The following is a 13,152-nucleotide window of genomic DNA, read 5'->3' on the forward strand; positions in this document are numbered from 1 at the left end:
GTCAGGACACGCAATGGCTGCTAGTGGCACAGCTGTAACGGTTCTCACTCCCAATGGGAGAAGGCAAACAGTTAAAGTGGCTCCAAACACGCCGTTACTGCAGGTGAACTTTTATAGAGGAGCGTTTCATCTTTACTTAGGTGGACGGCTTATTGAATTCTGCGCTTTGGTTACAGAACCGGACTAAATTCCTTTCCTCCGAGTTAGCTTGCTGGGCTAACAGTTGTTAGCCAGTGACTGATCAGTTTGTGTTTTCGTGCGGATGAAATCAGATTATTTGGGAGATTTTGTGGCATAACTCGTGTTGTAACATTTTCCGCCTTCAGGTGCTGGAGGAAGTCTGCAAGAAGCACGGATTTGACCCAGAAGATCACGGTTTAAAGTGAGCAAATGAACGTAGCTGTAAATCAGTTTTTGTCCCTTCAGATTAAAAGCCTTTCACCTGGATTACATCCAAATACACTTTAATACATAAACAATCGCACTGCACAGTAGCGGGATAGTAATGTGTGAAATATCCGTCTATTTACGTAGTTAAAGAAGTTAAGCTAGTTAAATGTTGTAAGCGATTTTCACACATTACACAACTCTGTTTTGGTTTCAGATCGTGTTTACTTATATTTAAAAAAAATCGGTGTCACTGCAGGAAAAAAAGAAACAAGACAAATTATGTGTCAAAAAAATGAAATCAAATTAAAATTTGATAACTGTTTGTAATGCATTGATCAAATTTAGTCCTCGGGCTCATACATCATTCTTCACAGCTGTCCAGCTACTCCACATGAAACATTTAATTGCTCGCTTTCTCCTCCTCTGTTAACATTTTTGGCAGGTTTCAGAGGACTATTGTTGACCTGACGCGGCCATGGAGGTTTGCAAACCTGCCCAACAACGCCAAACTGGAAATGGTGACGAGTACGAGGAAACAAGTTATAGCTGACAGCCAGGTTAGTTCAAACAAAGTGCAACTTGGGGCTCAACGATTAGTCAGATTTTAATCTCAGTTATGATTTTGCTCTTTAATTGTTGCGAAAACAAAATAATCTTGACTATCTTCTTTGCTCCTGGGTTTTTTTTTTTTTTTTTGTTTGTTTGTTTGTTTGGTTTCCTTGTTATAAATCAAGTGCACAGCTTTCATTTAGAGTGGTGTGTTTTTACTCTCCCTAAAAGTTCAGCTTTTAGTTTAACCCCAACCAGGGTGTCTATAGTTCAACTTTTGGCTACAAAGATCTAATCAAGGAAGTAAATCTTTTAAGGTTTCTTATGGTGAACATGTGAAAGAAGAGCACTTAATTGGAGCTACCCCAAAGAAGAGTTTGTGTCTACTCCTGACCTCAAACTAGGAATCTTTCATAGTTGAAGAAAATGCCCAGAAAAAGACACTTTTTAAACTCCAGTATCTACGCAGTGTCTCTTAATCTAGTGAATAATGTGCATACTTTATAATATTGACCACATTTATCATGATTACGACTTTTCCTATAAGCAAGCAGCCTTGGTGCATCTATGTATATGTGGGTGTTAGAGAGAGTCAGAAAGGAAGGAAACTCTCCAAATCCAGTGTTTGGAGACTTTCCTAGCCGCACCATTTTTTTTTTTTCAGATTCATGGTGTGCATGAATCAGAAAAAATGTGGAAACAATTCTTTTTACCTCAAGTCTGATTGCAACACAAAACATGCTCTTAATAAAAAAAAAAAATTAAACAAGAGCTCATTTCCAGGATCGGCATTGCCAGAGTCCTTTTTATAGAAGTACCACAACTCGGTATCCCTTTTTGAAATGCCTCCAGTCATTTATGTGGGGAGTTATTTGAAACACCAGAGTGAAAAAATCTCTGCTTAACTTATTTTAAGTGACTTTGTCTCGATGAAAGTTCGCCAGACTTTTTAGCCGTGAGTGGCCAAGGTAAACATGTTCAGAACATACTTCTTTACCAGGGTTTTTCCTGTATATAAAAGTGTTTGTGCCCAGCAAAGAGATTTTAGCCTTCCATTAGAGGAAGCTCACAAAGACTTTTTTTTTTTACATGTTTTATGTAAGTGGGGTTTAATTAAGTTAAGCTTGAATGGCGCATTTGTTTTTTAAATAACAGGTGAATGCGTAGACTTCTGTTATGAAAGGTCACATAGGCTATTTGCGTGGCGTGCATGTTGTTCAATAAATAAAATTAATTTGAGTCCCTTTAGGGCTATTTGTCCCACTCATGATCATGTTTGAATAGCCTTAAGTAGCCTCATGTGTGGGTCAGTCAGCCCCGTGTGTGGGTTTCTTTATTGTCCGTACCTGGAAATGCCTGAATTCTCTGTCACTGCTCTCTCTCTGATTCCTATCCAACCAAACACTTTGTTGTAGCTGAGCTGTAGTTTCCTATGACATCATGGCATCATAATCCATGCCGTAAAATTCACGGCTGGGTTTGATCTGCTGTTTTTGTTCATTTGATGGATGGTTGACTGTTGATACCTGGCAGATTTTATACAGACGCACACATGCAGGCACCTCTGGGGCAGACTGGTTTGTGGGAGTGTTTCGTGTTTGACCGTTGACAGCCAAAGCCCTCGTTTCATCTCTCCCGGTGTGCTGACATGCAGCGTGCTTTCTGTGCCGAACAACACCGTTGCAGAGTAAACAACTCGCAGAGTGACTCAGAGAAAGAGCAACAGAGACTTGCACTCATGTCTGATGTTACTTATTTTCAGGCTGAGGTAGGCCCACATGTGCAGCTTAATCATCTTTGATTATCAAAGAATTTTCTTCCTGCTAAATGTATCAAGACTGATGAGCCAAGAACTTACAAATGACCACCGCGGGGGATTTTCAAAATCATTTCCTTTTCGGCATTTAAGGGGATGTTTGTAAGTCCAACAGCGTGAAGTGCTTGTACTTTAGATTTTATTACTTTTAGCTTCTATCAAAAGAAAAATCAATGTAAATAATTTAAAGAAAATCTTACTGTGATAATTATGTGTTTAAAGGGGCCTCATTGTGCTTATTTCCTCCTCCTTAGTTTTATTCTTGGGCTGTTAGAGTAGCTATGCATGATGGATAGTCCAAAATAATCCTTATTTATCTTAACCTGGGGCTGGATGCAGGCTCTGTTCATCCTCCATCCAAAACGAGCTGTTATAGGTGTTTAAAGCCAACTTTCTTCTGATTGGCTGCTGCCTGGAAACACAAGATCTAAACTGCAGTTAGCTGGGACTGCTGTGCTTGAGGATGTCCACTTTCACCGACATCATGCGGATCCTAATGTAGGAAAAACTTGGTCAAACTGAGCATTTAGAGCAGTTTGAATCTTGTGCTCTGGGCTCACATCCATTACTTATATATATGCTGATCTACTTATTTTAATCTTCGGTCATGTTTAACATGTTCATCCTCCACTGTAAGATAATAGAAAATAAGGAAAGGCATAGTGGGCCTACTTTTTGGTTGATGTCTTTCTTTTTTATTTATGGGGCATAAAAGCAGTGTCTTACTCAGATCCAGCTGGTGCCCTTTGTTGGATCTGTCACTATCCAACTTACCGTAATAAATGAAACAAATGCTAATCAGAGCTTTGGACTGTCTCATGTTGATAGTTTAGACCTGCTTTTTATTTCCATTATTGTTTTTATTTGGTTAATGGTTAAAGAGCGCCTTTGGTCTTTATGCTTAATCTGTGTTCCTGTGGTTTCATACGTGTCAGGTGCGGATTGCACTACAGATGGAGGACGGCTCTCGGCTCCAGGGTTCGTTCTCCTGTGGACAGACTCTGTGGGAAGTGCTCACACATTTTCCAGAAATCAGGTGTGTGCATGAACATTTGTACAGGGGCAGAATCTGTGTGTCTTTGTAAAAAAAAAAAAAAAAAAAAAAACGTTAAAAGGCCTCAAAAGTAAATTAAATTGTGTTGAATGCCAACTAAATAGATTTTTATGTTGTTAGTTACTGTGAGAATTTCTAGCATACAGGGCCTCCCTTTTCACCCCTGTTCACTTCACGTATTTAGATCATGCAACGTGGTTGTATGTTTGTTTGTTTTGGAAAGGGCTAGATATTGATCCATACTTTAAGTGTGTATTCTCATGAGTGAAAAATTGCACAAAAAGAAGACTTGGAATAGGAGGAACTGCAAGAATATGGTAAACTTGTAGCAGAACACATATCAGATTTAGAAGGCAAGAAACTACAACAAGAAGAAATAAAAGATCAAGAATGAGAAGAACTAAAAGAATTACTGTAAGAAGAAAAGACTGAAAGAGCTGCGAGAAGGGTTAGGGAAAAGAGACAAGAATATGTATCAGAAGAAGTACTAGGACAACAGGAACAACTAGAAGACTTGAAAGAGGAGCAAGTAGTAGAAGAAGAAGCTGGCAGAACTTAAATAGAAGAATTATAAGTACTAGAATTAGAAGACAAAGAACTAGTACAAGAACAAGAAAGAATAGAAGAAATTAGAATACAAAGAAATAAAAGAGTTACTGGTAGAGTGGGAAAAATAAGATGTAGAGGAACTACAAGTAGAGCTACAAGATGAACTCATAGAAAAAGAATTACTAGATGATGTAAAAATGTACCGTATTTTACTGACCACACCGGATTATAAAACACACTGTCGATGAACAGGTCGGTTTTCATACATAAGGTGCACCGGATTATAAGGTGCATTAAGTGAAACAAAACAGTCAGATAAGTAAAACTTTAGTCAACTCATTCTTCTTGCTTCCTCCACTCCGCACCATTGATTCATTAAATTTGAATTCTCTCGCAGCTGCTCTATTCCCCTGTTGTTGCAGTATATTAATGACTAACCTCGTATTATGGATGGATTATCTCACTTGTTCTCCTGACTGAAGTTTGGTCTGTTTACAGCATCCTGCCATGCAATTGCATTTGTCCCTAACCACCAGAAACCCTCACGTTAACTTTTATCGAGTGGAAAAAGGTTAGCGTTCACCCTCCAGCTTGACTGTGTTTATGTTATGCTAACTGCTGTGTTAGCATAGCATAACCGCTAGCTGTGTCGCTAGCGATCACGTAGCACATCATTATATACCAGCTAGCCCAACTTCAGTAAACCTACAAAAGTCACTGCTAGTTAATTTTCTGTCTTCATTTATGTTGGAAGTTATAGCAGAGTTGTATTTTTAATTTTTTTGGAAATCTCTCAGTCAGAACATGGTATATCATGTTTAGGTGGAAACTAGCGAGCTAACTTCCTGCTAACTTCTAACTGTTAAATTAAAAAAAAAAAATCTGTTTTCATGGATGCCTGGATGTTAAACTTAATTGTTACACCTGGTAAAGCAGCAACGCTGATCATTTTATTAAAGATGAAAGAATTTAGACAGTTTTAACTCTCAGTGATGCCGCAGTGTTCGTTTGACTTTGGGACCTGAAGCAGACGGAGTTTTGGACCCAGATTTCTCCGCGAGGCTCCTGACTACAGTAATGCTCCGATAATCAAGCGTTGCAGTTTCGTAGCTTCCCAAAGTGATACTAAAACATTTTTTGACAGATTTTTGAGCACCAAAAGTCGCACCAGATTATAAGGCGCCCTGTCGATCTTTGAAAAAAAAATGAAATGATTTTAAGTGCACTTTATAGTCTTAAAAATACGGTCCTAAAAAAATACCAGAGGAATGAGTAAAAAGAGTAATCCTTTGATCGGTATCGCTATTTCGATCGGTACATCGATGTCTTGGAAAGATTTTTACTATATTGGAAAGTTTGGTTTGTAAGTGTAATATTTAAAAATAAAAAAAAAGAATTGAAAAATAAAACTGAAACTGTAGACACGAAAGAAAGTAAACTTTGGTCATGGTGTTACACGAAGAGGTTAATGGACTCAACACTGCATTTCATCCATCTTCCATAGCGTGAAGATTGTCACAATGAAAGCACGCCAGGATAACATTCCTTCTTCTCACCACTCCTCTACTGAAGTTAAAGCTTCATTCTAACACACACGCTGGCACACACATGCAGCTGTTGCTCAGTAGTTCCAGCTGCGCGGTCCCAGGTGCTCACGCATCCGTCCAGCCCTCATCTCCACTCCATTAAATGACATCACTGCATTTGTTGATACTTTTCCAAGCAAGTCATGCTTCCATGAAATGAATGTTAGCTCCGCGGCAACGTAAAAAGCTCAAGGAATGTTATGAAGCACAGAGGAAAGCTTTGATATTCAGAACTGAAGAGAACAATAGTAAAACATTTATGGTTCAATTAGGTACTACACGGGATTGTGCACACATGGTTTACACATGCTGATAGTGTGCCACTGCATTGCATGAGGTTTTATTGTAAAATCACCAAGCTTATTATCCTCAACAAGGAAAACCACTTGTGGGTTTTGTTTAAAGCAAATGAAAATCATTTGGCCAAGTTTTAATCTCTGTGTGTGTGTCTCTGTGTGTGCGTGCATGTCATCTCAACGTCACCAGTGTGTTGGAGCTATCTGACTCAGGATCCACTCCTGTGTGTGTTTACATGAGAGATGAGGTATGCAGCGGTCTTTTAACTCTCCCTTTCTCAGGAGATGAAAGTGAATTTTATGATAACACAGCTGCTTGTCCACATGTGCGTGTCTGTGGATGTGCAGGTGAGTGGCGAAGAAGAACTAAAGAAGGCCTCTTTGAAGTCTCTAGGTCTTACCGGAGGAAGTGCCATTGTCAGGTAGGCTGCTAGTTTTCATGCTTCATGCATTTTGTGGGTGTGACTTTATTAATTAGGTATTTAAAACATCATATATAGAGAGTCTACAAGATGACTGCAGCTGTGACAAGCAGAAAAGTGTCCTTCAAGATGGTCTCCTTTTGCAGCAATAAACTGCATCTGCCGATTTAGCACCACCTGCTACATTTGGTCACTCCCTAGAAGTCCCTTCTAAACCACTGGCAGTGCTACATCTCCTTCTCTGTGTTTGAAGAAAAGGAAGATGTCTTAGAGAGCCAAATAGGGCTACCTGAATGTCTCGGCCAAAAAACTCAAATGTTTTCAGTGTACTGTGAACAGGTGCAAGATGGTACGCGCCACAAATCACCCTATTTTCTGTCAGATGCCTCAGTATGTTCCAGTAGATATCTTCACAAATCAGTGGTGCCCAACACAGTATAGCAAAGTCTGTACTTGGTTGGCGATGCTATCAGCCAGTAGTTGTTTCCGTTATAACACATTCTATTACAAGTCTCCCTAATGGGCGAATTTGTTGTTGGAACGTTATAGTATAGTTACACCACAGATACGTCAGTGCAGTCACAAAAAAGGCTTGTGGATGTCCACACTTAAGCCAAACATTCATTATCTGATGATGCAATTGATGTCACTTGTACAGACGTGGACTCATTTACGGATGCAAACACTTTAAATGTAAAATTTAAAAAAGATGGCCTGAGAGCACACCGACATCTTGGCATAAGACAACTACACGCCCAGTGCACTTTATGTGGACACTGCAAACTGCTTTTTGTTCTCTGGCTCATAGACAAAGAAATATCAATCAGCAGTGATGATCCTCGGCACGAAGGTCAGGTGGGTTTAACACAAAAGTCGATACTGGTGGGAGTTTTGAGGTCTATGGGGAAATCGTAGTCAGAATGGGAGTAATTCAAATGTAGTAGGAGCTTTAGGTTTGGTCCATAGTGAAACCAAGGAGATTACGTTGAAGGGGAAAGAACTACATTTAACCTTTTAAAAAAAAAATAAAAAAATCGCCCTGTATTAAAACAATATAAACTGTTTAGAGCTGGAAATCTTGATTTTATTACTAAGGTTTATGCTTTCTGGTACATTTACTAGCTGTTTTTATGATTTTATGTTTAAGGTTTTTACTCAAAAAGGAAAAAAACTCGGGAGAAAAAGCTGAAATGGATACACCCGCTATGCCAACTACGCCCATTGCCATGGAAACCACACCCAGTTCATCCCCGCAGCCGGATCCCGCTCCATCGGTTCCAGAAATGTCAGCAACAGATGTGCCAAGCCCAGATAAGCCGGCGGAAACCCAAACTGTGCCATCTTCTGCCACATCTACAATCACACTACCCGTTCAACAAGAAGACGCTCCAAACCTCCAGGATGCCGTTCAACCTAAAGACCCTCCCACATCAAGTCAAACACCAGAGGACGATGGTGAAAAAGCGGGGCCGTCAGGACTGAACTGCCACCCATCATCTCCTACTTCTTCAGCTCCTTTCATTCCTTTCTCCGGAGGTGGTCAGCGCCTCGGTGGTCCAGCTGGAGGAGTTGCACGTTCCCTCTCTTCATCATCATCCTCATCTCTGTCAGCGCTGACTGCTGCTGTTGAGTCACCCAAAGCCAAGAAAGCCAAATCCAGCCACGGTTCAAGCTCAAAGGTCAGCCAAACCATGAGTTTACTCAGCCTGCCAGGTGTATGCACTAGATATTTTTTGTTATTAGCTAGTGTGTCTTCTTGGCCCTTATGCTGCCATTAACCAGTTTTCAACATAAACCACAAGCTCACAAAAATATAAAGACGATGAAAGATAAAAGCTGAGAAATCTGAAGCTCATATTGATGGTTTTCTGTTAAAGCCATGTGTTTGCACATTTATGAAAACTTACCACCTCAAATCCAATTATGTTGCTTATTAAGGGCATTTTTTGTGGGCTTCAAGAATTGTCCTTTTTAGATTGAATGTTTACAGTCCTGATCTGATCAGTAATTGGTGAAACTGGACCTTTTCTGTTCCTTTCAGTGTAAAACCACTACCAAGATGCAGCATGATAGTATGGGTGATGCGGAGGAGTTCTTAGAGGTGAGTTTGTTCTGTAACCTCTTTATTTCAGATGACCAATTTCTCTGTTTGTGGATTTCCAACTCCTTCATAAATTAACAGTGTTTTCATATCTGCAGTGTTTAGTCAGTTTAAATTGAACTCTGTTTGGTTTTCCAGCTTTGTGTAGTTCGTTTGTGCAGGATTGAACACAGTAAATCACCCACACCGAGACCCTTTGAGAAACCTACCGTACCAATCTATGCTTGCTACTCTGAAATGCAGCAAGACACTATAGATGTGCCAAGGTTAGCAACTAGCCGTGAAATCAACGTAAATTCTTGATCTTCCCCACTGGTCCAGAACGCAGCACCTTCTTCCTATATTTACTTTTGTTGCTCCCCAAACCCATTTGGCCAATAAATGGGCTAATATCCCCACGTGGTTTGTAGTGATGCATTTTGGTTTGCTTGGAGTTCCCTTGGTTTGAGTTCGAATTTACAATCTTATCAAATGATTCAGACCAGGGTAAACGAACTGTACGTTTAAGTCTAGACACCCAGAAGCTGTTTTATTTTATTTTGAAACTCTTATCTGAATGATTGTGGAGAAAGCCAAGAGTAATTTTAGTGGCCACTAGGACTAAAACCTGCATTTGATTTATAAGAAGCTACAGGCTTTACCTCAAAATAAGGTTTATGTTACACTACAATGCATACATCCAGTTTCACATCATTATACCTCAATGCAGAGTCCTGACAGAGTCGACAACTCAGCCTCATTTAACCAGAACACTGAACAAAATACATGCTGGTAAACTTACATCTTTACCACAGTAGATTGGGATGATGATGATGATTAAAAGGGGCTCAAACTGTTGTGAAACTCTGTGCAATACAAATAGTTTAGAAGTTTCCTGGTTCAGCTGTGGTCTGGCTCTTTGTGGGGGGGGGGCATCACTGGTGTACAGAAATTGTTTGTAGATGTCTATTGGTCAGTGATTGTCAGCTTTCATACATACCGTCCAATGCCCACATGCTCTTCACCATGTGGAGAAGCAGGGGATCGAACCGCTAACCTTCTGATTGGTAGATGACCCTCTCTACCTCCTGAGCCCCAGGCAGCTGTATTCAGTTTGTCTAAAGAAACCTTTAAATTCAAGGCACATTAAAATTTATGCAATGTTGTGCAGTAAATTCTGAATACATTTAAGAGAAAACTCAGACGATCACTTAGGAGGAGCAGCATTTGGCGATGGTGGGGAAGAAGAACTTTCTTTTAACAGGAAGAGATGTTCAACAGAACCAGGCTCAGGGAAGGGCAGAATTCTACCGTGGCCGAAAAGGGAATAGGGATTGTGAGAAGTAAACAAGACTTCTGCTGTGATAAATAAAGCTAAAATTTGGACACTTGAGATCCAAATATTGTTGCGGACACTCTTTTATCTCCCTCTGTCTGCAGCCAGTGGAGAGGGAGCCTCTCATCTACCACCTGGACTCCACATCCCATCAGTCTGAGGACTACGGGGATCTGCCCGACGAGTTCTTTGAAGTGACCGTGGATGATGTGCGGAAGCGCTTTGCCCAGCTGAAGAGCGAGAGGTGGGGAAGGAGGAAATGGTTGAGTGACTGGGTGCAGTATTTAGCACAAATACCTTGTTGCTGCAGAAACACGTCTGGATCCGATGTGTTTCTGCGCTGTTTGGAACAGATAATTAGTCAGTTTGGCATTCGGTCCTGCGGTGTTTTGTCCATGTATAACCCTTAATTGCAAAAATAGCCTAGCAGTGATGAGAGGCCATAGGCAGGGAGAATGCTGGGCATCACTGTGTGCATTTTGAAGTTTCTGTATTTTTACTTGTTTATTTTTTAAAATTTATGACCAGTTTGAAGTTTTTTAGTTATTTATGAGCGCTTCTTCAAAACAGATGCGTTCAAGTTTATTCTGCAATCTCTGGATGTGGCGTCAGCAGACCACAGCTGTTGAGACATCGTGTGTGTTTGCAAACATGTTCTCATTTATAAGACAACACACAAACACTACAAAAGCTTCTAAATATGGCACGCTGGGAGCAATTAGTAGTTCTGTTTCATGTAGACGTTTATCTTCCAGCCATCGACCAAACACCGTCAGGTTGAGACCTCACCGCTCGCATCCTTTAATCTCTGTCTGCACTGACATGGCTGCCTCATGGCTACTGCCATGTCAATGACTGCAATTACCAAGGGTGGAATTAAGCCGACCAAAGCAATTTGCCTGTAACGCACTCACACACACATACACGGCCACACACGAGTAGGGGTAGGAAAGAAACAGTGATTCTTTGTTTTCTTTGCACATCTTACTCATTGTGGGTTAAACAACCTGCTTTTTATTTCTCAGCTCATTTCATTGTAACTCTGTGTGTCTCTCTCTGTCCCTCATTCCTCAGGAAGTTTTTGGAGGAGGCTCCGCTTATGACTAAATCTCTGAGAGAATCACAGATAAAGGAGAAGATGGATAGATATCCCAAAGTAAGCTCGTACACATAATAACATTTTAATATATGTACGTTTAAAACATACAGACTATAAATAGCCCACTCTGCCTCTCCAGGTGGTCCTGAGGGTCCAGTTTCCAGACAGATATGTTCTACAGGGCTTCTTCAGGCCTCTAGAGACAGGTGTGTGTTTGTGTGTGCCTCCATGTGTGTGTGCGCATGCAGTATGGAGAGTGTTCATTTCAGCTGGCTAGCCACAGGTATGGCTGCAATGTGAAAGCTACTTGCGGCTCCCTCACCACATTTACGACTGTAGCCACACCACAGTGACAGAGACTGAAAGAATGAGACAGGTCTGTAATTCCAGCGATGAGATGCACCTCAGCCCGAAAGCAACACGACAACCAGCAGAACAACAAATTGCAGGGAAATTCCTTCTGACAAATGAATTACAGTCCACACAGAGACCGATGTAGCTGCACACAGCCCAGTTTGTGCTTCAGCTGGTAATCTGTGTCTTTGTTTGTGTCTCATGTCCAGTTGATGCTCTGAGGCACTTTGTAAGGAGTCACTTGGAGGACCCTCAGCTCAGTTTCTACCTGTGTAAGTATCGTTAAATTTCCCCGAATCGTCATCTTCATCCTGTGAAGGTCTGACCATGTTACAGCATCAGTTTCTGCTTCTGGTTTATTCCAAATCAGATAGGATAATAGTTCTGATCATAATTACAAGCACATTGAAATCACCTGAAAAACCTCAAATCTGATGACTGGCTTAATCCAAACTCCTCTAGAGTCAAATAAATGCAAAATTAACACTTAGAATTTTGACCAAAACTGCAAAAAATGCTGATAAACTCAAAATTTCTAGAGATCTACATGCAATGAGGCAAACTTTTCTATGAGCCTGAAAAAGGAGGAATTTTCTACAAACGTTTTGGATCCAAATTATCAGTTTGAATTGTTTTCATTTGAATTGCCTGGATTTGGATTTTCTTCAGTTAGATTTTACTGATAATGTTGCTTTTTTTAAATTTAAACTATGTGCAGGTACATTTGAGTGAGTTTAAGATGTATGAGGTTACTGAAAGTGAGGCTTGGTGACAGCTATCCAAAGCAAAACTTTTTTTTTTCCTTATAGAGTAAGCATTTAAGAGACATTTTATTAGGTACACCTTGTACTGAGTCGAACCCCTTTTGCCTTCAGGGGTGCCTCCGTTCTTCGTGGCACAGATATTCAGAGAGATGCTGGAAACATTTTTGATTTTTGGTCCATATCGACATAACATCACACAGTCGTTGGAGATTTGTTGGCGACACACCCATGGTTTTAATCTCCAGTTTCACCTCATCCCAAAACGATCAACCTTAAAATTATCAGCAATATCACCTGCTTTTATTTTTACCATTGTTTTGTTTTTTTTTAATTTAACTCCACTTGTAAAAATGACAGGAACAGGAACAACCAGTTTTAGCCTTGATATGTGCTGCCTACACACAAAGCTTTGAAACTGTATCAGTTTTTCTGTCATGTTTCCAGATTACAGATCAAATGTGAATTTGATTTATTTTTTTTTTTAAAGCATCTTTTTTTTTTTTTTTTTTTAGCTAAAATTTGCTCCTGTTGTTTTGTTAAAGCTTAAGTCTCTGTGCCGCGTCCATTTGTTTTTCATTCATTTGTCAGCATTAACTTTCCTGTGTTCATGTATATGTTGTATTAAAGACTTTTATTCACAGTTTATCATTTTGACCATTTTTCTTATTCCTTTTTCAGTCATTACCCCTCCAAAAACTATTCTGGATGACCCTTCAGCTACACTTTTCCAGGTACGACTCCTCACACTGTCCTTCGATTACCTTGATAGAGCTTCTAAGTAATAATACTCAGTAATAAAACAGCTGAATTAAACCGAACAAACTTCATCACTGTGAAACTGCAGAAAACAACTACAA

At 40.1% G+C, this 13,152-nt stretch overlaps 1 protein-coding gene across 1 annotated transcript in view; it reads left to right on the forward strand.

Moving 5' to 3' along the window:
- Positions 1-13,152, forward strand: part of aspscr1 (ASPSCR1 tether for SLC2A4, UBX domain containing) — a 22,656-nt gene continuing 9,504 nt past the window's right edge. Inside the window, exons 1-13 of the mRNA XM_084930576.1 lie at positions 1-103; positions 327-382; positions 833-947; positions 3,691-3,791; positions 6,431-6,488; positions 6,589-6,662; positions 7,810-8,341; positions 8,704-8,763; positions 10,183-10,322; positions 11,153-11,234; positions 11,317-11,383; positions 11,741-11,803; positions 12,974-13,026. Coding sequence (XP_084786702.1) covers positions 14-103; positions 327-382; positions 833-947; positions 3,691-3,791; positions 6,431-6,488; positions 6,589-6,662; positions 7,810-8,341; positions 8,704-8,763; positions 10,183-10,322; positions 11,153-11,234; positions 11,317-11,383; positions 11,741-11,803; positions 12,974-13,026 — 1,491 coding nt within the window. The 5' untranslated portion in view covers positions 1-13. The remainder of the gene's footprint in view (positions 104-326; positions 383-832; positions 948-3,690; positions 3,792-6,430; positions 6,489-6,588; positions 6,663-7,809; positions 8,342-8,703; positions 8,764-10,182; positions 10,323-11,152; positions 11,235-11,316; positions 11,384-11,740; positions 11,804-12,973; positions 13,027-13,152) is intronic.

This window comes from Perissodus microlepis, chromosome 6 (assembly GCF_051167445.1).
Source record: "Perissodus microlepis isolate ML-2025 ecotype Zambia chromosome 6, ASM5116744v1, whole genome shotgun sequence".
NCBI classification, from domain to species: Eukaryota; Metazoa; Chordata; class Actinopteri; order Cichliformes; family Cichlidae; genus Perissodus; species Perissodus microlepis.